General features: G+C 42.0%; 1 protein-coding gene across 5 annotated transcripts in view; it reads left to right on the forward strand.

Annotated features, from left to right (window-relative positions):
* Positions 1–725: 725 nt before the first annotated feature.
* The window catches only part of LOC117405691 (BCL-6 corepressor-like), a 51,417-nt gene continuing 24,390 nt past the window's right edge, over positions 726–27,752 (forward strand). For 2 of the 5 annotated variants that reach the window (XM_034008956.3, XM_034008959.3), the window contains exons 1-4: positions 726–1,609; positions 20,661–20,791; positions 24,109–24,187; positions 24,718–27,705. In XM_034008956.3, coding sequence (XP_033864847.3) covers positions 20,706–20,791; positions 24,109–24,187; positions 24,718–27,705 — 3,153 coding nt within the window. In that variant the 5' untranslated portion in view covers positions 726–1,609; positions 20,661–20,705. Of the gene's footprint in view, positions 1,610–12,652; positions 12,673–18,658; positions 18,774–20,660; positions 20,792–24,108; positions 24,188–24,717; positions 27,706–27,752 lie in introns of those variants that run through there. The other 3 variants (XM_034008957.3, XM_034008958.3, XM_059030087.1) reach the window with 3 other exon arrangements.

The following is a 27,752-nucleotide window of genomic DNA, read 5'->3' on the forward strand; positions in this document are numbered from 1 at the left end:
CGCTCAATTCTACAGCGACCTCCTTAATAGAAGTTTTACTTCAACTGCTGCTGAACAACTTTTGGCTACTCGTTTCTAAACATAGTTTTGCCAATATGTTATAACCGCTTAAATATACAATTAATACCTTTCTCAGCACACAAGAAACTAAACGAATTGTCCTTTACCAGTTATTTAAATAAGTTGCTTGTCACAGAGTAGCCTATATTTTTTTTTAGGAGAACTGTATTTCTGCTGCATGTGCACTGCAATAGTTAAGCAATATGTTACGGGAAACCAACCACATGTCTCGCTTTAACTAAGGTCTGTATCAAAATGTGGAATCCCGTCTAATCGTGTCAGTCTGTCTGTCACTTTCTACATCTTGCACAGGATAACTGCCTTGATTTTATTTATCATAAAACGTAGCATATACTTCGGTAGCCAAAAAGTACACATTTGCACAAGTATTTACAGTACGCGATTATGAAAGTGGCCTTGACGATGTATCTGCCATTAATTAAAAAGCACGACAGAGTCAACAAATATTCACCATAAAATTAGAAGTACAGACTGTTTTATCTATAAGCAAATACAAACACATTGCAAGAAACAACCCACGAGCATGCTGTCGTTCTTTTTCCTATTCTTTTTTTTTATTACACGTCCACTGAGTGAAGTAGCTGGAGGGTTATGGTAATTGCGGTTCCGCGACGGCCTTCTGGGTAGTCTGTATGACTGAGTGGGAGCGAGTGAGTTGCTCTCATCTCAGTCTCCGCGGCACGCACGGAGATAGCAGGAGCGCAAGCTGCAGTCTCGTGCTGCACAGTGAGCGAAAACAAGAAGAAAAAAAAGCTAAAGAAAAATAAACAAAGGAAAAAAAAACTTTATTTGAGTAAGGAAGAAAAAGAAATGAAAGAAGAAAAATACGTGTGATCTTCAAAACCTTGGAAACATTAATGATGTTGCGTAAAACGAGTGTGTAACTTCGGCTGAAGCGGCGTGTTTAGTGAGAGGCTCTTACAGCAGCAGCAATAAGCAAACATGGCGCTGCGAGGCATTACGGGGCTGCAATAATTGCAGGAGTTCGTGGACCGTCGCCACCTGTACTAACTACCCTGGCATTATACACTAAAACCTGAAGTTGCTGTCAGTCCACGGAATATCGAAATTGCAAGGATCGGGATTTTTATAAACAGGTCTGTAATTCTGAGGATGTCTAGATTTTCTTTTTAGCGCACAGTGTCCTCCCTACTGGAAATACATCGTGACTCGTTGGATCGCTAGAGAGAAAGTGTTGACTTATCGGTATGTGCACGATTAGAAAGGGATATTAAAAAGGATCGCGGAAACGTAACATCTTCTAATTGATGAATCTAGGTGGATTGCATATGCTAAAAAAAGTAATTTATTTTGTAAAAGAGGACTTTGATTGTGTTCTTAGCGGCACGGGATATCAGAGTCAACTACGAGGAGAGTATTGGCTTGGATTTTTTTTTCTTTAGAAAAACATACACGACCAGTGTCTGTTTTGAATTCTTGTGGTTTTAAAACTTTATCAGAACCTTCCAATCACACCGATTAGTGGCCAGAACCACACGGATTTATATTCACCTTATTTCTGATTCAGGTAAGACGATCGTTTTATTGAATACACTTATTTTGAGACGTGCTGTTCTGGTGGATGCAGGGTCTTCCACTTCCAGTTAGCTGTTTGGTATACGATGCAAAATATATCGCATTGACTCGGATAGCACGGTAAATAGTTGACTATATAACGATTTCTTTAAAAATAAAAAATTCTTTTTTGGAAAAATGAACTATGCATTTGTTACAAGGTAATGATAAAGTACCGTGTACGAAATGCTCAGTTTTGCTGTTACAGTCCTAGGCTATCTGGCAACCGGTTTGCGTAAAAGTCAAGTTTGAAGAAAGGTTGCTAAAAACTCCCCGTAGAACTCCAGATGTTTAATATCTGCTGTAACTAATTGCAACATTAGGAACACAACCGAAAAGTGGCGATCTTGGGGTGTGTCTGATGTATATATTAAACTGGCATAACCCTCTGATTTATGTATTAAACCTGTTTTTAATTATATATCATTAAAAACGTGTTTTTAATTATATAGTCTTGCAACAAGCGAAAACCTTAATTTTCCATATAATCATGTCGGGGCTTCCTGGGAAGCGGGCGACTTTGCAGGAGTGGCTACATTATTTGTACAGTTTTCAGAAAGGGAGAGGCAGTGAAATTGTTGTTAATAAGACACAGTAGGCCCATACTTGTGCCGGGCTGTGTTTTTCGGTGTTTTATTTATATGTCGTTTTTCATATTCGTCCGGTAAACTGCAGTTGTTCCACAACTGAGTACTTCAGTTCCCATATAAAACAGTCTTTGTTCTAACATTTATCAGTTGATTTGTTTTGTTGTGATACAGTACAAGTTGTGGTGTAGCGGAGCCTCGCCCAGGTTTATGGCAGTTCATAAATTATTTTGTGGTTTGTCACTGTTGGAGGGCATCCCCTCCGCTTTGCGCGCGAGTGTGTGCGTGACTGAGCGGATTCGAATAGCTCCTGGGGTAATTCATATGAGTATCTGCATGTTTGGGGACGGGGACGGGGTGTTCTGGTCTGATATAGGAGGCGGCACAAAAGCAAACATCGATCTGTGCAATGTATTGAGGTGCACTTTTGTATCGCTCAATCCAGCCAGCGGACAGTGTCTCGTGCAGGTGTGAGCCAGAGCTATAAATTACATTGGGACGTGTTTAATCTGACTACACTAAATTACAGTTTTGCATTCTTCTCGAAACACGGCGTTAACTGACACATACGTCACCCTTTCACTGCAAAAATATGTAGAAATAAACAATTTGTGTTAAGTATCGTATTAATAATATCGGTTTGTAAGCAAGTTAAATGATATTATTTGTATTATTATAGGCTGTAGTTTGTTGTTTTTCAATTTTAGATGACATTGCTTGCCACGGTCGGCATTAATTCGGAAGTGATCTCCAGATCGATGCGCTTTACGGCTCGTTAGCTATCCAGCACCTTTAGCGGAATTTAGCAGAATACACCTGAGACAAGGGGGGCAATTCACTCACCAAAAGAACATTACCGGGGTCGTAAAATTCCACGCAAGTAACCAGTAGAAATATCCGCAGCCCCTCCTCCCGATAGAGTTTATTATTTATTTTTATTTCACTAATTAAATTGGTGTAAAAATACAACCCTAACGAACATTTTCTTGTCAAACGCTACAATTTCCACGCTACCCATTCACTTTGTTTTTTGTTCTTGTTTGTTTTCTTTCTGCCTCCAATTGTGTAGTATAGTTTTGCCCTTGTGGTGAGTAGGCCTATACCAAGGTAGTTTTTTCCCCGCTGGACATGTAGGGACAGTAAGGTGGTTTTAGGGTATTGTTAGTCAGTCTGGTGATCGATTGGTCTAGACAGGCTTTCGGACTCCCTGTGATCTTTCACTTTGGACAGGAATGGAGGGTATAATATTAAAACGTGTGGGGGGAGGGGGGGGGGGGGGGAGTATGTTTTAATGCGCCACACTGTCGGGAGGGGGGATGGGGTATGTTTTAATGCGCCACACTGTCGCGGGGAGAAGAGGAAACCCAGATAAGGCTGAGTTGGAAGTTCAAAGTGAAAGTCTACCCGGTTGTTTTTCTATAGGCTGTGGGAGTTTAGAGAATAGGAGCGTGTGTGTGGGCGTTGTCAATTTGTCTTTTGTAGAAAGCACGTCTACGACCTTGTCGTGCATCACATGTGAGGGGTAGGGTAAATAAATAGGCTTGTAGTTCAAAGGGGAACACTACAAAAAAAGGGAGCGCACCATGGTCTGCTATCACACAATAAGCCAACAGTTCGAAGAAACAGCTCCCGTGATTTTATTTTTCTCTGTCTGAAAATAGACTTTAATTTGCAATTCACCCGAGCCTCCTGTGTGGATTGATCAGTATGGCAGACATATAGCATTACAGAAAGTAACCCAAATCAAAAAGGGAAGCAAGGTGCCTGACTTCTGCAGACAGAGGTTAACTTATCAAATTACATTTAAAAAATAAACACACAACATGTATGCTGGAATCAGTAATGCAAAGCCATGTTTGCGAGAATCTTACATTTAACATAACTGACTCGTACAGCAATATTGTTTAAAGCGCATTTCTTAACTTTTGAGTAAAACAAATCAAAAATATATACGCGTAAACATATACTACCACGGTGTGTGTATCGTACTGGACTGAAAGCAGTGTTGCGCTGTCTGGTCTCTTGTCTGGGGGAAATACGTACAAACTTTTTTTTTGCGTAAGGTAGTTAAACCCAGTCAAGCCAGTAAGATTGCTCCTGCTCTTCCAAGCAGGAGGATTTATCCTTCATTTAACTGGCAATATTTAGCTTTGTTCGAGATCCAGTTGCAGGCGCTCATGAGCTTCAGAAATAGCAACACGGACTCTCGCGTGCAGCAATGGGGCTGTGCGGCAGCAGTGAGCTGATCCGGAGAAACAGAATGTTGTTCAATTGTAGAGCCGAACATATTCCGTGTTAATGACAACGTATAGGGCGTTTCAGATAAACAATGCACCTGTCAATTAGCCTTCATTTAAAATGTTTCCAAACTGTATATGTCTCACTTATTAACCAAAAGCCCCGACGTTATTGCTAAAGTTAACTTCAAATTCTTAACGTTGTATGTTTCTATTTTTGAATACATTATGTATTTAGGCCTTTGTCTAGCCTACTTGTCACCCCGTGTAGTAAAACTTGGCTAACTCTTTATATTTTATTTTCCACTTTTGGTTTTCTTGACATTGTGTAGGGACCTTTATCTTAAAGGCAAAATGTCGGAGAGGAATGCAATAATTTAAACGGAATTAAACTAGTAATGAACTATAATTAACCCCAAATTATATACCTGCTCTCTCTTGAAATTGTTTTGTGTCAGTTGTATACAGTTTTTTTCAGTCATTTGCCTTGTTTGCCTTGTTTTGCATTGCTTCACATAATGCCCAAAACAAAAAGTCTTAGTTACAACAGAGGTTTATATATAAGATCTGGGGCCTGTTTCTATATTCCGAATGCGTAAGCGAAAGGTCTTGCGACAAGTTATCTCCTCCAATTACGAACACTTATCACGCGTTTCTATATTCCATACGAATCGATTTTGCTTTCAAATTGAAATACGAAAGGTAGCCTCGGATACCTCGCTCGTTCTATACGTGAAACTGAATGGTCAAAATGGTGAGAATACAATGCTTTTACAGTATATAGGAAATTGCTTAATTATCTTTTATAATTGCACTTAAAAAAACACACATTTGAACAATTTGCATTTTGCATACAAATCATTTGTAATTCACATTGTAGAATTTTGCGAAAGGTATAGTAAAGGTCGATTACTTGAGTAGAGTAGTGTTTCTTATTAGAGATTGCTAAACTTTTTATTAATTAAACTATCAATGAATGGACTGCAACGACAGGCAACAACCTGCACACCCGCAACACATTCTGTAAGACATTATATGAGGATGACAATAATTAAGGGCCATTGTGGGTTGAAGTAGGAGAATCAGTGGTTCTAACTGAACAATGGCTAAGGCGTCGTCTAAGAGAAAGCATTATGGCAAAGCGAGTTTATTTGTTTTACTCAAAGAAGTGGAACGCCACAAGGACCTACTTTTTACAAAACTTGGCGGCCGTGTAACGTTTACTGCAAAGAGGGTTCAATGGACTGGACTTGCTGCTAAAATGAGTGCTACGAGTGATGGGAGGGCAATATCCTGGGAACAGGCTAAGAAAAATTTGTCTGATTATAGCAGTAGCACGAGAAGAAAATACGTACAGTGGAGACGTGAGTGCGACAAAACAGGTGGAGGCCCCACATTCCTCTCCAATGGTTTTAGCAGTACAGTTTGTCCATATCAATGCATCATGCGTACAGCCCGGCCATTTAGCAACAACATGTCTTATTATAATGAGATCAATGTCGCATATGATCTGCACATTCATAGGGTGGTACCCTTTCCGACACACATAATGGTATTCATCTACACTTGGTGCTTTTATTTGAATATGTGTGCTTTCCACAGATCCAATCACATTGGGAAAACCACAGGTGGAATGAAAACCTTCCTTGATTGACTGTAATTCCCGTGCAGTGGGCCAAGTAATGTAGTCGGAAGTGTGATTTGTCAGAGCAGTAGTAACACTGCTCAGTGCCAACGTATCGCCCAATACATTCTAGAAGGAACCGCTGGCAAGAAAGCGTAGTGTAACCAACACTCACACTTCTAAAGAGGGCATGATGTCTCTTTGTTTGTCTTCTCACATGCGGCTCAAGCGAGGTAAAACATTGCTGGATGTCCTCCCTCTTTAAACGATACTTTGCAATTATTTCCTCATTAGAAAGCTTGTCAAAGATTTTACGCACCTGTCTGTTACTGTAATTTATCTGCGCTGATGTTGTAATTCTCTACAGCATGCATCAGAGACGCCATTTGTTTAGCAACCATACGCAAGAAAGTCTAGAAAACTGACCATTCGTATTTATACGATGACAAATTTGGTGGTGATAAATTACGAATGGTTTTACAAACGAGTGGTGTGAGTGTTGGTATGGAAACGCAACTTTTTTGTAGTTGCAGCTTACGATATCGTATCTGCCAGATACGCATTTGTATAGAAACAGGCCCCAGGTTCTATCAGACACTTAACAGTTGACATCAGATATGCAGAATGCGAGGCGCCCTATCTGCCAAGCATGTGCTACCCAGTAAGACCTTAAGAACTTCTATTGAGACAAAAACGATACTCAGCAGTTTCACAAAAGCATATAGCCTACAGGTTTTTTTTTAAAAGTAAAATCCTTAATTACAGAAATCGAATCAGTGTAATCCAAATCTACAAGGTTAAATGCATTGTAAAAAACTGTTTTATTTTTAATATAAATGTGCCAGAATTACGTTATTGTGTTTTTGTCAATTTCTACATTTATTGAAAAAACAAACAAGAGTGGGTCTATTGTTTTATTGTTTTATTATTTTTGTAGTTTAAAAAAAAACAACAACAAAAAAAACGCTCTAGAGCAATTGCCAAACACCCATTTTCTGTGAGTTCGTTTGAAGCTTAGGGTCATGCAGGGCTCATGGCAGTTTATTCTGATTTATTGAACAAACATGCATTAAGGATTCCTCATTGAGCTACTCTTCTGCTTTGTATGAAAACAAGCTATTTTACTACACGGTGGGGTTTACGAATTTATAGTTCAAATCGAAGCTATTAAAAACATTTTTAAACGGGGTGTGATTCACACAGCCGTGCTTCAATTAGACTGCAGACCTGCGGACTGGGTTGGTTTAGTTCCGGGCCTAAAAATAAACACCTACAGTCCATGATTCAAACACTGCGGCGTCAACTGACCTTGTCAAGCAATGAAGGAACTATGTCGTGCAGGCTGAATTGAGTGTAGCCTATTTTGTAAATTGCCGTCACTTTTAATATGCCGTGCATGGCAGATCTGAATAGCAATAAACGGGTATGATGCTGATAAAGGGTAAAGGTTGATCTAGGATGTCCTGCTGGCAGTTTATTTGCGCAAGGACGTTACAATGACCACGACAGCCCTAGGATACTGTAGCTGCTAGTTTTAACTGCAGGGCTGAAAATGTATAGAAATATTAGTAGGCCTATTTTATTCTACTTATGTTTGGCGACGGGGAAGGAACTCTGCCCTTATGATAAGTTTAGTAGGCTATGCAAAGGTTCTAGTATGCAAAGTTGTGTCCGGTTCGTGTTTTTATACACCACATGGGACTCCTTCGCCTCTGGACTCGATTAAAGCGCGTATGAATGCTTAAACATCCTCGACGTAAAAATCATTTCATGTCCAACATCTGTTCCACATTTAATGTGGACATCTGATTTGGTTACAGACTGTATACCCCGCTACCAGCTCTAGGAAAACATTGACACCGGATTGAATCTGTGATCATCGCAACTGTTTACATTTGCATTAGCAGATCACGTCCACGTTGGTATTTAAAACATATAGCATTTCTTGTGTTGCCTGATCCAGGCATTGAATTTGCAGCTATGTGACACGAAAGACAGACAGATGAGGGAAATGTCGTTACAAACTTCGTGGTATGAGGCCGCAATTGATCAATCACCATTGGCAAGTACAACATTGACTGCGTATGCATAACTATGAATCCACGGCGCAGGCAAAATCATTGCAGTGATACCATTCGAGTGAAATGCAGACATACGCGATATGCTGAAGTCCTACAGCGGTGTCTCCGCTAACAACTATCTGAAGTGGAAACCGTTTCGTTCCAGAGGAAGCATTCAGAGGCACGTTCTGCAAATATGTAGAAGTACCGATTTATAATTTGCTGCTATAAAAGCAGTGAAATCTCATGTCTTTCTCTTTCACACATCCAGCGAAGGTGTGAGCTGTGCTCCTGTTTTTAATTTATTCTGTAAATGCAGGCAATCCATGGCCCAGGGACACAATGCGCAGAGCTCTCCAGCCACTCCAGGCCTACAGGCGTTTAAACTGGGTGTTATTAATAAAAAAGAATTTGGGACCATTGATCTGCGTTTTGTTTACCTGTAACCGCGTTTCCTGTTTATTCTACCTGTTAAGGTACAAGGTGGATTTTGAAAACCAGCCATGTAAACTCACATTTGAGCCTGGATATTATTATTATTATTATTATTATTATTATTATTATTATTATTATTATTATTAATAATAATAATAATAATAATAATAATAATAATAATAATAATAATAATAATAATAATACCGTGTCACTCGCTCTGACCGCTGGTGGTGTTGCTTAACATAGGACAGTGTTTTAATTACCATATTGGAAGTATGTTTAAAGAATTGTATGTTTAAGATGGTCTTTAAATGTTTCCTATAAGTGACAGCTGGTCTTGTTAAAATTTGCGTAAAAACAAGTGGCCGATCCTGCTTTTATAAACAATAGTGCCGACCAAGCAGTGTTGTAACGAAGCACTGGCTTTCATTGACATCGTATTTAATTGGCCCTTGAATTTTAGATGACTGTTTGAGGTACCAAGCATGCAATTAGAGTTTGTGACGAGGCGTCAGTACTGTACCCTTAGGTCACCGAGAGGCCTAAGGATTATTCATGTAGGTTGCCGCTTGTCATCAGTGTGGGGTTTTAAAGACCATCCCTCGGGATTCCCGTGTAAATCAGAATGTGTACCTCCCCCAGATGGCTTGTAATTACATCAGTTAATTAGGCTTATAACTTGGCGGAATGAATCTACAAAGAGACCAAGATCAATAACCTTGTTATAAACAAATGTATAAATGTGTTTAAATGAATGGGCATGGTGCTGCCGCGCATCAGATTAAATAATGACCCTCAGTTTGGTCGTGTGGATGGATATCTTCGTTTATGGATTAATGCTGCTCTGTCGTGGAAACTATCGAAATCAAATAAAAACCAGTTCGCGAATACTGTAGTGGTTTATGTTTAGCATCTTTGCTTGTGTGCACTTTGTAGGAAATGTTTGCCATTTAAATGTGCTACCATTTGCACCTGCATAGAGGAAAAATGTCGCTCGCCAGCTCATTTTAGAGTATCGCTTTCCAGATTTGAATGGCTTCTTGGGTTTGGCACGTATACTTTATTCTACGGTTTCACACAGGAAACAAACATCAGTCTAGTTTGTTTAATCTTTATAACTAAAGTAATTTTTGCGGGTGTATGCCCCAGTCAGATCTATGCAGTTTAACAAAATAAAAAAAACACCTTAAACTTTTCTTCACTGAAATTAAAAAACAGGTTATTGCTACTCAATTTTTTTTCAGCATTTTCAGACGTTTTGTGATTGCTGTGTCGCGTAATCTAATTACCACAATAGTACCAGCGCCTTGTCAATATGAAATAAACACCCCGTTTCTGGTTTAAGATTACATTTTTGAGTTGTGTTTCTTTAACCCCGAAGAACGAAACATGAAATCTGAAAAAGAGTAAAAACCGATCAACAACAACAACTTCTCTGTTCGAAGTACAATATGACTGGGATAGGGGGCTCCTAGCGCTGTGTGTTTGTGTGTGTGTGTGTATATATATATAAAAGCAAACGTATGGCAGTAAGCTGGCGAGATCAGGTTTCATCGTTGGCTCCCAGAAGAGACGTCATGGTTTGATTGAAGTTGCACTCCGTCCCGGCCTCCCAGGGGACAGCCGCCCTTGAAACAAGAGAGCGCATTTTCTCTTTGCATCTGAAAGCCTTTGTGCTGCAGGAGCTTCGCGAGGCACGGATCGCTGCTCCCTCACAAGAACGTGTAACTGCCGACGCCAGCATTGTTTTCTTAGCGCAGCATTTTTACCACCAGCAAGCAGCGCATTTCACATGGGAGACTCGATTGTGCGCACTTAACACAGGTCCTTGCTTTTTATCGTGACCGAATAGATAGATGTATCGTATTACATTTAATTAGAAGTAAAGCAGTCGTTATTGTTGCACTTGAGCTAGCCATACACCTGTATTTTATTTCTGTATATAAATGTGCAGTCATTTTACAAATAGTATATTGCGCAGTATGTAGTTCATTCTGTGAAGGTTAACGTGTAAAATGATGCACAGGCTTGATTTATTTTGGTAGACTATTATTAAAAACAATATAACCAAAAAAAAAACAAAAAAAAAAAACATGTGGAATGTGGTGAATAATGTAATGTAAATGCTGGTTTGTGTCACCGTGGTGACGCTGTCTGGACACTATGCGGTATGGTAGGCTACTAATGCATTTGCACTAGCTTCCTTTTTTATAATTGGTACCCCTGCAGTGTGCCTCAGCCTGTTTTGTTAATTTATTGAAACACCTTTGTAAGCGTGAGAGCTTCAAAAAGCTTTGTAAGTCAGTCTGCCAAAAAAAACAGGTGTAGACGTACGATATATGGACACGTGTGTGTAGATTGCTTCCAGACTATACCATTAGTTCGAAGGTTTGTATGCACAGATGCTATTAAAGCTAGTTGTCATGGCGTCCTGTTCCTTCGTAGCAAGGACGAATGCTTGGAAATATGGGGGTTCCAATTGTAATTACCTAAATAGTAAAACTTGCATTTGTCATCTAAATAACACGACATATTAATTCCCAATCCCAATCTGTAAACCTATAAACCAGTCAAACACGAGACGTATTATTTAGTATTTTTTTAAGCGCGTGATGAAATCTTGGCTTGCAGACACTGTCGAACTTGAAATAACACAGGGAATGACGGTCATACAAATTGGTACTTTAAGCCCGTCTTCAAGCAGTTTGTTTCACAGAAAGTTGCTTTTTGTTAAGGAAGCATCTCGTGACAGCATGCACCACATATTGCCTCCCCTTTTGTATAAAAATAAGGAACATTTTATATGTAGGGCCTACTTCTGAACATTTGGTTGGAATTAATCCCCTTATCCCAGCTGCGGTGGTAGATCCTCCTGCAGCTACACGGGCCTCACAATGCTGCTGTTGTTAGTTTGTGCTCTGTGTAGTCAGGGATTGTTCGTCTAGCTCGCACGGATTGTGTGGTAATGGGAGAGTGTGAAGCCTCTTTACAGCCAGTGCAAATAATGCGACAGCTGTTGGGGCGCGGGCTGTCCGCGCGCCTCTCTCTCTCGCTTTCTCTGCTGCATTCGCACAATGCTTTCATTATATTGCTTGCACTTCATCATAGGCACGGGGCTGATACAGCGGCCCCACTGTTATTTGAATTTATTTGATTTTATTTCCCTCCTTTTAAAATACGATCAAATAAAATCAGCTGATCCTATACACAATCCCTATCTTGAAAGATTTGGGTTATTGTAGAACACGTCAATAACACAGATAAAGCCATGTTATTTGGGAAGATGTCAGTTCACTTTTAGCGGGGGAGGGGGAGGGAAGTATGTAGTAGTATTTAGGATAAATGTTAACGTGTCCCATTTATTATTGCATCAGTTTAGTTTTATAGGCTATTACCAGTCTAATAGCGAGGTATTTTATGGTTTTGTGTCTGTTTGGACATAAGGTTAGGAAAATAAATTCTCTGCCCCCTATAATCAAATTCTGATTGGAGAGATTTAGGCTTATTACGGCATTTAATATATAGTAGAAAGTGCCTACCCAGTTAATGTATCCGAGGCTTCCTCCAGCCTATGAAAATATACAGAACCTGTAAAGAGAACATGGATGTTGTTCACAACACAATGCCCCGTGCCTCTCCTGCCTATTTTACCTGATGAAAGTGTAAGGCTTTTTAAATCCTCAAATAATTTTGAGTAAGGCAAAGGTGGTATATATAGCAACTCCGGGCTGGTCAACAGAACACGCGCCGATTTACCTTAATTGGAGTGGCAGCAATTACAAAAGAGATTGGTTTTGAAAGAGTAAGAAATAATAATTAATAAAATTAACGATGTATAAGCAAGCATTCTCGCAACATGTAATAGCAGGCGTTTTTTTAAAAAAAAGAAAAACACATGGCAGTATCAACCGCATCATCACGATCATCTGCTCCTTCAGTCACTGAAGTGCTGCTCAGCCGTGATGGTTAGTAATGCAGACCACATTTATTCCCTGCTGCCAAGTCGCTCACATCTGCTTGGTGGAGCCCAAAGCGTTTCAGCTATGCATTGTGCAGCTCCGATCTTCAGAAAGGTAGCGAACGATTACATTTAAAATCTAAATGAAGTTACATTGTGCGGTGCTGTATTTGGTATGTGGATCCTCCCGGGTCCGGTTTTTAAAAGCACTGCAATTAGGTCCAGGTTGGCTAGATTCGTGTTTTCAGTTCAGTTCAGTTCGGTGTTTCTAATATAGGCGACTAAACACTATGCTTTGAACGGATGCTGAATTGAAAACTTGACAATCGAATTCTGCACCCAGACAGAAAACTGAATAAACAGAAGCAATCTAATGGTATTTAAAAGTTTAAATTACCTCATACATGGTATGGTTTCCTTTATGGTTGTTTTTGTCGCCTTGCAGTACAAAGTACGGTCAACACATGTAATGTTTGCCACTGCACGGTTAATATCTGTTTATTTTTTATTTATTTATGTATTTATTTATTTATTTATTTATTTATTTATTTATTTATTTATTTATTTATTCATTCATTCCAATAATAAAATAAATTAAGTACAATCTATGTTATTGTTTGGAATAGTCACCCTAGTAGAGTGTGCAAATGAACATCAATTTGAGTTTGGAATGAGAAATCCAGCAATGTCACACCAAAACACTCTGTAAAGTACGCTAATGTAAATCAGAATTCATTCTACCTCGAACGCTTGTTTAATTTAATAAGAGCACTCGGAAGATCGTCGTGAGCCTTTCCTGTATGCGCGCCTTGAATTAGCTCTGCTGTATGTGATTGATGGAGCAAATACAAGCGCTGTGGACTCTATAGCGAAAAAAAAAAACCTTGCTGCGCGTCCATTTGCTGTATAATGAAAGCTGCTTCTATCTCCCCAGGGCCCGCTTCCATTCAGGTACTGGGGGAGGGTTTGCAGCAAATCGATCAGCCCCTTCAAAGCTGTTGCGCCGTCAATGTGGGAAACACAGCCCTTGTCAGCCACAATTATGCAAAACCAACTCTTTTGCGATCAATATCTACTAACGTCCCCCTTGAATAGCTCATCTCCCTTTTTTTAGCCGACGCTTGCTGGTATTTGGCTCTAAGGCACACAGCTGCCTGCCTGTCTGATCGTTGCTCTGTTTGGCTTTCGAAAAAAATGACGTTGCACTGTCTGTAGGGAAAATAATACGGCGAGACAATGGGGTTTTGGAACTCATATTTAAACGTGACACACCTGCATTGTCATTTGGTACAGGTGTGGCGATATTTTGCCTGGGCATGCGCAAATGATTTTAACTCAGAAAAATGTGAAAGTGGTACGATGGATTGAGTTTGGACCTTAATATCGTTTTTTCACAATTCATCAAATTTGTGACTTTTACTGATTTTGCAACATCGGGTTATCAAATTGTAAACATATACGACGTTGTGTGTGAACTACAGTTTGTCTTCTTGTGATTTGTGCAGTATACTATAGCCAGTCACCGCACTCCGAATCAATGCGCTCTTAATTAGAGCAGTGTCAGGTCGGAGAGCTCATTTTTTCTTCATTTTAAAAGGTGTCAATCTAACCTTTTCAATACATATTGTACTGTAGGCTATACCGATATCCCTGTATATATTGAAAAAACAAAAGAAAAGAAGTAGTACATAAACTGACACATGGATTAAAAGTACTTGAAATACAAACGTACCACCTTTTGACAGCATTAAAACAACCGTCATAAAACGGTACATGCATTACGTACTGGGAATACAAACATACCGCTTTTTGACAGCGCACCATTTTCTGACCTTAAACGGTTCGCGGGTACAGGTACCACATTCTGACTATGTAGCCTACCTATTTCTGGCCCTAGAGTTTATTTTTTTGACTTGCCTGGGAACGGTTTTAAATAGTCATGCGCTTATGTAGTTAGCAGGGTTACACGTAAGCCTAAAACATTTAACAAGGCAACGAAGAGACTTTTGTATTATTACCAACTTTGTTACTGGCACACTGCCTGTTTCTTTGACAACTTGGATATAGTTTATCACAACATTTTACAGAGGGGGTGACCTTTTGGCAATCAATTTTCTCAAGTGCCAGAGTGCGTTTCCAGGCGATATTATATTTATTTCTGAGGGGGTGGTTCAATAACTTGTGACGAACTAAAGCTGCTGGCTTTTTGTATCTGTTGTAGGTACTTTGTATATCCACGCAGAACGAGATAACAATGCTGCAGCGGGTTTTAAGGTGGCTCTACAGATGATTTTGGCTCACAGGATGTTAATGTACGAAAACATGTATGGTGAAATACTGCGGCTCCCAACCCCACCCCTTTCTGGTCATGTTCCAGCCTCGGAGTGTTGAGGCTGCGGAATCGCATGTCTGTAAAATGGCGCGTCCAGTGAGTCCGGAATCCGATATGCAGAAGCTAGTCTGTGTGTGGGAGAAAAAGTTCCCTTTTAATACTTTGTTGATGGACACCAGCCATTTTAACCGCTTCCCCTTTTCTATTCTGTACCACAGTAGAGCATATCTGTAGCGGACAAAGGCGATTGTGTATGTAACACGGAATCCTGCATCTGAATCGTTTGTGTGGCGGTCTCTTTTCCTGTAAATGCTGTGAACAATATTTTACAGACAAACAGGCCCCTTATGTTTTTTTTGTTTTTTTTAAGTTTACTTTTAGTGTAGCCTCTAATGAAACGGTGCTGCGCTCAAAGATGTCATGTGGCCTACAAAGAGATATACAATAGCTTGGATCGCAGCACTCGGCACAGTACAGAGCGGCGATGTAGAAGCAATTCGTGCATTTTGTCGAAGCACGTTGTTTCAGGGGTAACCTGGGGGAAGCGACGAGTTCACAAAACTGGAAGACGATTTAAAAGCGTGTTCCCTGCCGATCATTCAGCGCAGCTGCTGTTATTAACCCTATAATTCGTCAGTAAAGTAAATTGTTTTTTTTTAATTCTGATTTATTGCGACCATTAAGTATATGCATGAATCAATCCAGTAACGAGGTAGACATCCTAATGGGGATTTGCAGATAGATGCTCCCTCCCGAGGTCAGCAATAATTATGAGAAGAGAAAAGCGAAGGCATAAAGGACAGGAAGGAGGGAGAGGGAAGGAGTGTTAAAACCTATTTAAAAAAATCATGAACATCTTTTATGAATGTATGTATTTTTAATATTAGGAGTGATAATAAGTATTGTTTTTTAATACCTTTGAATGTGTTTTAATTCACGAAATAATGTAGGCTAGTCGTAAAGCTTATGCTTTTTCATAGGTATTATGATAAACCCCATTTTATAGCATTTGATAGATAAAATGCACGCATCGTAAACATTTATACATACATGTGTAATGTTTACACTGTAATGTTTATTTTTTGTCCATTTAAAATGAATATCAAGGTGTGTTTTAAAATCTGTTGCATAAGGATAATGCGTAATTCCTAAACAGGCGGTTTTACACTGTGCGCTTTTCTTAGATTGAACATGCCCAGTTACCATGCATTTCAAGTGTATGCTATAATGTCAAAGTGTTTTTTTTTAAAGCTCCCTCAGAGAGCTGCTCTGCTCAAATACATGTTGAATTTCTCTTAAAGCTTGGAAATGGTGCGGTACGGATGCCACTGAGAACATCTAAATATGACGGTTTACGTCAGCACATTTTAAAATAAGTTTTGTGATTAAACACAGTGCAGCGGGTGATGTTTTTCATATCAACCAATCCTTTCAAATCACATTTTATTACGGTCTTGTTACGGTTATGTTATGAATAATGTAAAACTAGGAAAACATTTTAACACCACCCGCCTCCTGCTCCGCGTGCTTGTATGTCATCTTGTTAAAACGTGTGCTTTATAATATTGTAGTGTGCACGGGGGAAGGCAGCAGCTGGACTGGTAGGTGATGTAATCACACAAGGAGACGTGAGCCCGATGAATGTCCCTTGCAAAGGAGCCGACTCTTTCGTACAGCGGTATCGGCGCTGTGGTTCAGTGTGAGAGGTCCGGAGTTCGCGCCCGCCCTCCGCCGGTGTGTGGATTGCCCCGCCCTGTGTGATGCCCCTGCCTCTGTTAACCGACATCGCTACAATATAATTTAAAGCATTTAATACGATTAGGTTCTCCATTTTGTTAGGGTTAATTGAATCCTAAAGGGAAACAAAGCCAACTGACGCAAGTTAAGGTTTGTTTAGCCCTGTGTGTGTTTAGTTGCCAGGAACATTTACTGTGACTAACTTTAACCCCAAAGTAAATAGGACTCTGTATGCTAGGACCCTCGTGTTATATGTGGGTCGTATAGGTGTGTATTTGGAAATGTATTAGGGTATGTTGTTTCATACCATGTACTAACAGACAGTTTGCTTATCATTTGATATTCTCAGCACTGCCAATAAACTCGGCTTCTCACGAAATGTGAGCTGATGCTTTTCCCCAGAGGCGCTTCACCGCGTATTTTCTGATATGGGGACTGATAAGTAAGCATCTTGGTGTTAACACTTTGAAACCAGTAGCCCGGCCCGGGTTCGTCCCTTAGTCGCGTTTTAGCATTTTTTAAATGTATTTCTGGAAACAGATTAACAGCGACACACTACAGCTTTAAGAGGTTGAAAGCTTCAGCGTCGATAAAGCTGGCAACTTGCCAGAGACAGAAATCAAGAGGGCGCCAGAACGGAGCTCCGCGCTGTGTTCCAGCTGAGCTCAGTCGCTTTCATTCCCTTTCTCTCAAAAGATTGTGTTGAGAGGCGTTCTTTTAGTGTCGATGCCAAGTCCCGCACCTTGGGAGCGTGGCAGCTGATTGCTGTTGTGTAAAGAACTGGCATTCTATTCTCGTATGCATAGTCAAGACCACCTAACAAACAGAAACGAAATAAAGCAAGTCTCACCCAGGCGTTATTGACCCTGTCTTCAGTGTTGGAGCGGATAATGTTAACTCTTTCCTGCTGCCCCCGATAAGGAACGAGACGGCTGGGAGTTTATTTAACTAGGCTACAGTAATGCTGTAGTTTTATTTGCATTGGTTTACGGCAGACTGAGTTGCAGGTCAATCGACATTTTGTATTTAATCAAGCGTGTAATTAATACATGTTACACAGCACACCTTTTCAATTAAAATATATTTTAAATGTAGAGTACTATAGAGCACCGCCGCATTCCCGATAAACTGTACACCTATAGGCTGGACGTTTAGAGGATGAGATTTTTTTAAAAAAGCGCACGCTTCTAAAGCTAAACAAGGTATTTAAGGCAAAAATGTTCAATATGACAAACTATTATTTTACTTAGAAATTGCGCCTGATTCTGCAAAACATGCATGTTTATGGAAAAACAAAAGCATAGAGCTTTGCATTTCCAAAAATGTGACAAATAGGGTGTTCTCTCTGCTGAGTGCAAGGTGCACCTTTATTTAGCCTATTTAGTATTCATTTTAAGAAAGTTTCACGAACAGGTTAAATTATTCTTTTGTGTATATTAAGCCACAGCACGCCTAAATATACGATGTTGGCAGTTCACAAATCGATCGTTTTAATAAATGTCTCGGGGTGAGCTTCTAAGGTGTGAGAATACTTGCCTGTAAATTAATAAGAGTGCCTGTACTCACAGAGCGCTGAAGAGTTATGACTCCAATCTGCTCGCTCACTCAATGCCTGTAGGGAGACTTAGCGAGTTTGCTTAGGGAGGGGGTGGCACGCACACAGACAGCCGCCTTCCGTGAGTATCTTCTATGTTTCCGATTTTTCTTTTTTTTTTTTTTTTTTACCGGAAATCTTGGGAAGATAGAATAGATGATATGCGCTTCCTCTCAGACTCAATACAACATTCGGTCTTGGAGCTTTTTATTATTTTTTTTCAAGGTGTATGACTTTTTTTAACTCAGCCGATCGAGAGAGATAGTTAAAAGTCTGCTGCTTCTTGCAGGGAAATTATCGCTGGCGCCGCTGTTTGTACAACAGACCTCTAGTTTGAAGCAGTTCAGATGAAGTTCTTCGGGGCGATAAACAAGTAGCTAACTAAAAAAAAACAAAAACAAAAAAAACAAAAACAGGAACCAAAATAAAGGTTCCAACTAGCCGACTGACTGTGGGGTCTTCATAACATAACAACGCAGGCACGGCTGATTTAGCATCATCTGAATCTCTTGTGGTGTTGGTGTTGGCAGGGCAGCAGCAGAGGAATACCCTGGTAATTGGGAGTAAAGTATTTTAAATGTGTTCACTTTAGCGTTTATACTTTATAAAAAACATTAAAAAAAATACTTTTATAGATTTGCCAAATCTTCCTCACTGCTTTGCCTGGAGAGTTTACAACTTAATTATTGTATTCCACTTTAGCTTACCTTAAATTATACATTTTGACACGTTTTTGTATAATTATACCCGTGAGCATTAGCACTTGTATTTCAACATGGCTAAAGCCGTGTCCAGTGTTTAAGAAACATCGAAGCTGTTCAATTTTGAAATAAGCACCGAATTGAATGACACCAAAAATGTAAATTAGTTTGTCTTTTGTGGTGGGGTTTGCATAACCACGTTTTTCAATGCAATTGTCGCGTTGCTTTGGAAAACAATAGCGCATTTATTCATCCGATTTCACCCGAACAGTGTGGCGTGTCGAACCGGCTGTGCCATACTTCCGCGATGGAGACCCTTTATGTTTGTTGTGCAAGCTACTTTAAATACCATGGGCGTTGACTTGCATTGCTGTTTTATCCCGCAGTTGTGTACACACGCATACAACCCCAACTGAGCTCAGCAGTGCAGTACAGCTGCTTAAATGAATGCGACATGCTACTAGTCTACAGCTGAGAGTTGCATCTTTCAGAAAACTATCAATCTAGAAATAATTTTAAGTATGCATAAGTCACAGCGCTAGATCGTTCGTGCCGCGGGAGCAGCAATGCTGTATAGGTATGCCGTATTGTTTGAAATCAGAAGCAACTAATTCTCAAATACCTTCAGAAATCCGCGATATTAATTCAATAATTTTTGGTTTGCTTAAATGACAATGCATTATGTTTGCATTTATAATTGCGGACAAAATACGATAGAACAAGCTAATGCATACGGGAGACAGTTGTACCTAATTTCATCTCTAATACCATTTTAGCATGTATTTCAAGGCAGTCATTTGTTTAGCAATCCTGTTTATCGTAGACCGCGTTTAAATGTAAATCGTCTCTCAGTTGTAAGATTATTTTGTACTGTTAATTCATTAATTCCACTCTTCATAATCTGTATGCCTGTTGATTGTACAAAGCCAAATTGAATCTCATATATGCTGCGAGTAAACCAAGAATCAAATACACCCTAAACCAGGAAGTGCATTCCGTCTAACCTTGAGATTGCTTAAGCAAGCCTGCTTGTCAAGAAAATGATTAATGAACTGTTTGCTCCAAAAGAGGTGTCAACCGGCTTGTGAGGAAGCTGGGTTTGGGTGTCTGCCTATCTGGTTTGGTTAGCAAAGACGTCGGATGGGTGTCAGAAAGATCCGATTTCGCTGTCAGATTTGCCCAGTCAACAGTTTCTGTCACCCGGACGACCCTGCGTCTAATATTTCGTAGCCCGTTAATCATTCAAGAGCTCTGAGTCACAGATATTAGATATACAGTACGAGGGAGCTCGGGTCATTTTAACCACAACCGTGACAACCCCCCCCCCCCCCCCCCCCATTGTTAGATTTGCTGAAAGCAGTTGAGCTTTTACAGGTCATTTTGGAAGTTTAAATTATCCAAATGAACGACTCTTATCTTTTTTTCGGGTCTGCCAGATTAAACTCGCTAATTGAAATGCAATGTGCTTAACCCCCCCCCCCCCCAAGTCCTTGTATCATTTTCATCTGGAATGGAAGGAGCTTAATTTCCCTCGCGTGCCTAGAGGAAGGGACATCTCCTGTGACCTAAAAGCATTTAATGTGTTGTTTTTTTGATAGGGTATCTTCCCTTGCATTTAAGCGTGCATGCTGCATAAGACATTTAGCCCGTGCACGAACGCAGTGTCAACAATAAATCTAAAGGTTTCAAGAGCTCAGGCAACGGCGTCGATTCTAAATGGATTCTTTTTTTTTTTTTAGGAGCGAGCCTCGGAATAGAAAGGCGCCGCAGCGCGAGGGGACGTCATGCTCTCCGCAACACCCTTGTATGGGACCGTTCACAGCTGGATGAACAATGAGAGGGTCCGCATGTGTGGAATTAACGAGGAGAGGTGAGTTTGGTTCCTCTTTGCATCACTGGGGGGGGGGACAGGCGCTACCATGTTGTTAATCTGCGCTTGTATTAAAAACTGGAGGTGTGGGTGTAACGGTAACACCAAATGGTAGGGAGTGCGACTAACAAATAATGTACTTGTTATGAATTACGTCACGTGCATATTTGAAGAGTCTCAAACACACACATTAGGAGATGGTGTGTTTAAATGTTGCACAAGTGAGGACGCATAACTAGGACTCAGTACCAAAGAGAATAGAAGTGTTTACTATTTACACAGTCCCAATTCTAAGAGAATGTTTTTCAAAACATGCAAAATATTTTTAAACAAAATTTCGGGAACCTTTTAAGTAAACACGTAATTTTTTTTACTTTGGGACCTGTTTATTTTCCTATTTGAAAACCAGGGACATTCTTATAGAAATCGCTTAAAAATATATATCGTATAAGAGGCTAAAAACTGATTACAATGCTGATGAGTTATATAGCTGTTTGAAAGTTTAAATTTCCACGTTAAGGATGGATTACCAAGATTTTTTTTTTTTTTTTTTATCTGTGTGAAATTTACAACTTTTTCAACTGATCCATGGACCTACTATATAAACTTACAGAAACAATATTCAGTTCTGTTACCTTTTTGCCGATATTAAAAGTGAGAGAATTCTGGGCAGTAGCCTATGTCTTAGGAGCTCAGAATGGAAAACATGAATATTTAGCTATTCCTAAAATTCTAAATGAGGTAAGAGCAAAATGCTGGCCAATAGAGATCAGGACTGGGTTCTGGGTCTAGAGGCTTAATCCAGCAGTTGGTAGATGCCACTTTTCTGTTTCACCCGATACGACAGTCGCACTAGCCTGGGTGAGCCTTTTCATTAGTTCCAGTTTAAAGCTGAGCGACAGCTTGGAGATTTAGCAGAGAAGGGGTTCAATCAAATTGTATTTTTTTTAAGCTGGAGTATTCAAGCTTTGCTGGATCTGGAGCCATAACAAAGATGGGACCGCTTCCAAATGCATGAGATTAATGAACCGGAGGCCACTGTTCTAGCTGCATGGTTAGTTTGAATGCTGCCAGCAGCAACAGCCTTGCTTCTGACCAGCCCTGATTCTTTCCCACCAGGACTGAATATCTTTCTTTTAAATCCAGCAATAGCAACCAATCAAGTAATGGCCTCGGTTGGTTAGAAATCTCTCAGAATTCCCCACTTTGTCTCAGAATGTAGAGACAAACTGTGGCTTGGGCCTATAAAGTTGAAAGCTTTCTGAATCTGGACTTTACTGTGTTTCACACCCGGAGCCAATTCTGTCTGCCTGCGCTGAAGAAAACTCCTGGATTCACAAAGCAGATGGCTGTACTCCGTTCGCATGTCTAAGCACGAAACAGCAGGCTGCAGGATCAGCTGCAGCCGCTGCCTCTCCTTGCTTGTTCCTCTGAGGGTCAAGTGCATGTTCCACTGGTTTAACCCCTTCACCTATGGAATCATCCATTTCTAATCACATCGTCTTGTGTCTGTGATTGTCTGTTTTTGATTCAGCACATGTGTGCGTTTTAAAACCACCACCACAGCTTAATGCATAACGTCATTCAGCTGTATAGTATTTGGTGCAGGCGGTGTTGAGGATATTTTTTTTCCCTTGCTTGGTTCTGGAAAAGCTCAAAGGAACTGTGTGGTTTATGTAGGGAAACCAAACCTCTTTGGTCTCAGAGGTTAGCTTGTTTTCAGGCTTATCCCACTGTAACAAGTGTTGCAGCAGATCTGTCTATTGACTTCAGGGATGATAAATGCTTGACATGAAATGCACTGTCTGAAGACCATGTTCTGTCAGTGATAAAGTTGGCTGTCATTTTTGAGCTTCTGGCTCCGCATCGAAATCAAGGCGTGAACCCACAACAATAGCACTTGCACTGCTGTGCAAGCCAACAAAAGGTTAGAGGAAAAGGGATTAACCGTTGCAGGCTATCTTAAATCTGTGTTGCATGGTGCGAATCCAAAGTTTAAACAGTTAGTTTGTCTGCCAGGTTGGCCAAAAGCCAGAATCTATTATTTAAAGAGAACCAGAACTTGATAATGAAAATGAGCACGTCATCTTTTAAACAAAAAAGAAAACGCCTAAATATGCTGCATAGAGTTGAAAGTCCAGTTGTCTTTTAACAAAGGAGCCTTAATGCTGAAGAGGAAGAGGAACCTGAAACAATACCTGCAGATAATCTCACCCCTTGCTGGCTCACTGAATGCAGTTGATCAATGGTAGCATGGAGTGCTATTAAGTCTCAGGAATGTGGCTTGATGATTCTTCCTCCATGAAAACAAGGTGACCTCTGCAGGATGGGGAAGAAACTGCAACCAACCTCTGTCTCACCTCTGCAAGAGCTCCATGGAGGTTCAGAAGCAGGCCGCAGGGTTGGCTTCGGTCCCCAGGGATGGGGGTCAGGGGCAGGTTTAAGCCAGGGGGTTTCCATCCAATCTTTCAGGAGTGGTGTCTGTTGAAGAGGCTAAGTCTGCATTATTGGAATCCAGGGATATAAACACAATAATAATAATAAAGCATGGTATAGAAACTGAATGACGGCTTCTATTATGTTATCTCCCAGCCGTGGGCTGAAAGAAAGCACTAGGTGATTGCATCTGGCTCTCGTGTGAACTGATGGAAATTTCCTTCTGGCAGATGACAGCCATTTTAGCCCTGGGATTATGAGATCTGCCACCGAAGTATTCCTTATCAGCACATTCATTCTGTGATAAGTCCCAGTGCATTGCACTGGAGACACAGATGAGATGTTCCCACCGTAGGATTCAGCCACCAGTCAGGCTAGATCTAGTGATCTTTTTATGTAGCAGCCTGGAAGCTATAGCATCGACATATACTGACTTCCAGAAATACATTTATTTGCCAAGACACTTTAGCCTAAGTGATTGATGCCTGACGGAGATGAATTCCTTTTGTTTACTAAACAGCTGATTATGACTTCTTAAGAGCATGCTCACAAAGGCTCCTAATTTGCAGAAGTTATACATCTGTGTGCTAAACTGTAATTGTTTAGTTTTTTTGTAAGAACCACTGAACGTGTGTCAAACACATAAGAAATAATTAGTGAAACTTAAAAGAATTGTCGTAGTCCTGCAAAATACACACACAGTTTTGCACCAGCATACACAGACAACACTAAGTGATGCTAAAATGAAGAATTCATTCAGGGTACCGGACAGTGCCAACTAATGTAAATGTAATAAACTTGCAAATCTTAATATCCCACGTTTGTATGAATGTTTATGTGGATACACAGTAGTAACATGTGTTTTTTTTTCACTTTAACAGGAAAGTCCCAGTAGCCGATGGAGAATCCCAGAAAAGCAGATTGGAATTGAGGGAAGAGAATCACCTTGCACCCAACATGGTAAGAACACTTCTGAAATTAATTCTGTGCTCTTTTCTGCAAAGTCATTGCAGATGTCTCTAAATACCTTGAAGTCTGATCTATCTTCTTTTCTATCTGTGGTGTAACAGAAACTAATAATGTATAACTACTACTAGATGTTCTGTTGCATAAATTCCCTTATTTAGTGATAAAGGGATTCCAGTTCTCTGAAGCAGCATGCTGGTTTTAATTACTCTTTATGGCTGGTCTCAATTCATGTCCTGACTGCATTTATTGTAGACGTGTATTTTTCTGAAACGGAATGCCCAATGTTGCCCAAGGCACAAAGCTGAACTGTTTTTGTTTAAATCTTTAGTATTTATTGTTTCCATGTGTTTTTCCTCTGTAGTCATAACTATTTTGAACCCCATAACCTAAATGCTAATTTAACTTGCACTAATGTTTCTTTGTAGTATAATAAGATTGCACAAAAAAGAAAACTGATCGGTTCACACATTTTAAATATAAGTTTTTATTTGAGTTTTTTTACCCACTCCTCCTATCTCCAGGTGGATGCCAGTGCAGCACGGAGGAACACGCTGGCAGCCCTCAGCATGGACCGGAGCAGCCTGATGGGTGTCCATGGGGGGATGATTTATCCAGGGATCCGGGCACTCTCCACTGGCACTGACAAGAGTAGGGAGGGCATGCCCTTGGGTTACATCAGTGACCGCGTGCCAGAGTTGCGCTACAAACCCATGGCCGCTGTGTCTCCAGAGTCGCCACTGGAAAACGGGAAGCATTCTAATGGCTATGGCGGCCTCTACAAGACCTCTCCTCCAGGACTGCAGAAGCCAGTGATGGTCCCTGGTGGGGGAGAGGCTCTGGGGTTAGACCGTGGATCGGTTGTTGAAAAACACACTGAACTGGGCCTGAACGGCAGCAGCTACTTTCGACTCCCCTGGGTCAGCCCTTACCTCGAGGCTGGAGTATACCCCTTCCTGGACCCTGCAAACAAATATGCACTTAGCATGTACAAGGCGTCCTTTCTTTCCCAGCATTCCCCCTACCTGCCACAGCACTTGGCCTACTCACCCCTGTGTGGCGGCGGGGCTGGCGCAGGAAGTGAACGCTTTCTCTACCTTCCTCCTTATGCTCCGACACACATGCCTTCTTCATTAGCGTCCCCCATGAGGATCCCTACAGCCGCCACTGCCACCACCGCCCCCACCCTTTCCTCCCTTATCCACTGTCAGGAGAAGAGCCTGTCTGGGATCAGTTCCAGGATGCACCATGAGCCGTCTGCTTTTGGGCCCCACCACCAGCAGTCTCAACAGCTCCACCACCAGCAGCAGCATCAAGCACAGCAGCTGCAGTCACACAGCGACAGGCAGCACAGTAGCAAGCAAAGCCGGACGACCTTGGGTAAAGGGACTAGCGGTGGCAGTCTTGCAGTGGACTCCCCACTCCTTCTACTGCAGTCGCCCCACACAACCTCTCGCCTCCATCCACCTACCACCCAACCCCTTAGCCTCAGGGAGAACCCCCCAGACTTTCAGAAGCCTCTCCCCAGGGTTCCAGCAACCCCCTGCCCATCAGTGTCCCTTCCTTTCTCCTGGCCTCCCGGCATGGCCCCTGAGAACCCTTCTCCAGCCCGACCTGCCACCCATAAGCCCAAATCCCGGGATGCAGCAACAGCTGAATCCCGAAACAGCGAGCGCCAGGAGCGGAAAACAAGCCGGTCCCCCTCGACAGCAGAAAAGCAAAAGCAGCAGAAGCACCAGCAGAAGCAGCAGCAGACCCCCACCAAAGGTCCAGCAGACAAGCCCTTAGATCTGTCTGCCAAAGTTGTGGAATTTGGAGGTGCCCCAGATGGATACTCCCCCAAGGAAGATGGAATTGCCAGAATGGGCCACTCACCGTCTGGTCGTTATGGACTGCTTCTCCAGGACACCATGTCCCCATCCTCTTCTGCTGTGAGCGCCTCCTCCACTGCTCCTGAGAGACCTGAAATGATCAGCACTTTACGCTCCTCCTGGGTGGTTCCTGGCCCAGGCCCCCCAACCTCTTCACAAAGCAAGAGCCCAGCTGTGCTAAAAAACAAGACCCTGGAACGTGTTCTGCCCCAGCAACGCAGTTCCTCCTGCCCCAGGATTGGGGAGTCAAACAGCTGCCCTACCAGTAATCCAGTCCCTGGCTTGGTGCCGAGTTTGGGTCGTCCGGCTTCTGCCAGTCCATCACCCAACGGCAATGGCGAGTGGCCCAAGGCAAACGCTGATCACTCTGAAAAAATTGCCCCAGGCAACCATGCTGGCAACCAGCCATCCTCTGTCAAGCATAACAAAGCATACAAAAGAGGTGAGAGCCAGGATTTGGGCTATAAGCAGCAAAAACAGCAGCAGCATCTGGAGAATGGGCACACACCTAACCACCTGTTTCTACCACAGAACGAAGCCTTTCTCCCTCCTGCTTTGGCCTATGCCAACAGATACCTACCCTACCCTGTCCCAGAGGGATTGCCCCTTGCTCATTTACCTTTGCCAGGGAAAGGCCCAGTTTACCCACCTACAATGATGATGGGCAGTGGCAGCCTCTATCCGGCACGCCTGCCCCCAAAGCACAGTCTCCCTTATGGACTGCCCACCTGCCGGGGAGAATTTCTGTCTTACCAGGACTCCCAGGAGATGATTCACCCCTTGATGTCGTCCCCCCGTGTGTCGCTGGAGGCTAAAGCCAGTGAGAGGCCTGAGCGGAGGTCGAAGTTGCAGGATCGGCCTGGGCAGATTGAGGAGTCTACTCCCAAAAGCCGTCCCACGACTGAAAGGAGTGACCCAACTTCCAGGCCAGGAAAGGAGACCCCAATTGACCAGGCAAGCCAGAGTACAAAGGAGCACAGAAAGCCAGTGACGGACAAAGCAAGAATTGTTTGCATTGACTTGATCCAGGACGATGCAGATCCGGGAACCAAACTGGCCAAACAAAGCAGTCCCAACAGCAAGAAAGGAGATGCCACTAAGTTAGGTGGATTTGAGGGTAAAGGACAGCAGCTGAAGGAGCTTCTCTCTAGTGTGGATGCAGCTCTAAAACCTGCAGAGCCAGAAAGGCACCCAAGGATCTGCAGCCCGTCCAAGCAGGAGGAGCAGGGTTGTGCCACCCCAAGCTTCTGCAGAGAACAGCACCTATCTCCACACCAGAGTCAAGGCCAGGACAGCCCAGTCCGACCCAGGCCCCTCCTTGACTTTTCAGACCAGCAGACTTTCTGCTGTGCTAGGACGTCTGGGACAAGGGGGTTAGAGGATATAACCTCCATCACTGAAAGGCTGGGTTTCCATCAGCACCCCTTCCAACACCACCAGCACGGCTTTGACAAGGAAAGCCTGGATGGGGACACACATGATGATGATGACGATGACCACAACTCTGCCGGATCTAGGAAGTCCAACCTGGCCAAGCGGATTGCCAACTCGGCTGGTTACGTAGGCGATCGCTTCAAGTGTGTCACCACCGAGCTGTACGCCGACACCAGCAAGCTGAGTCGCGAGCAGCGAGCACTGCAGGTGAGCACCCCACACTGGGCTCAGGGAGAGGTGGGGTCTGGTACTGC

Source organism: Acipenser ruthenus, chromosome 9 (assembly GCF_902713425.1).
Source record: "Acipenser ruthenus chromosome 9, fAciRut3.2 maternal haplotype, whole genome shotgun sequence".
NCBI lineage: Eukaryota > Metazoa > Chordata > Actinopteri > Acipenseriformes > Acipenseridae > Acipenser > Acipenser ruthenus.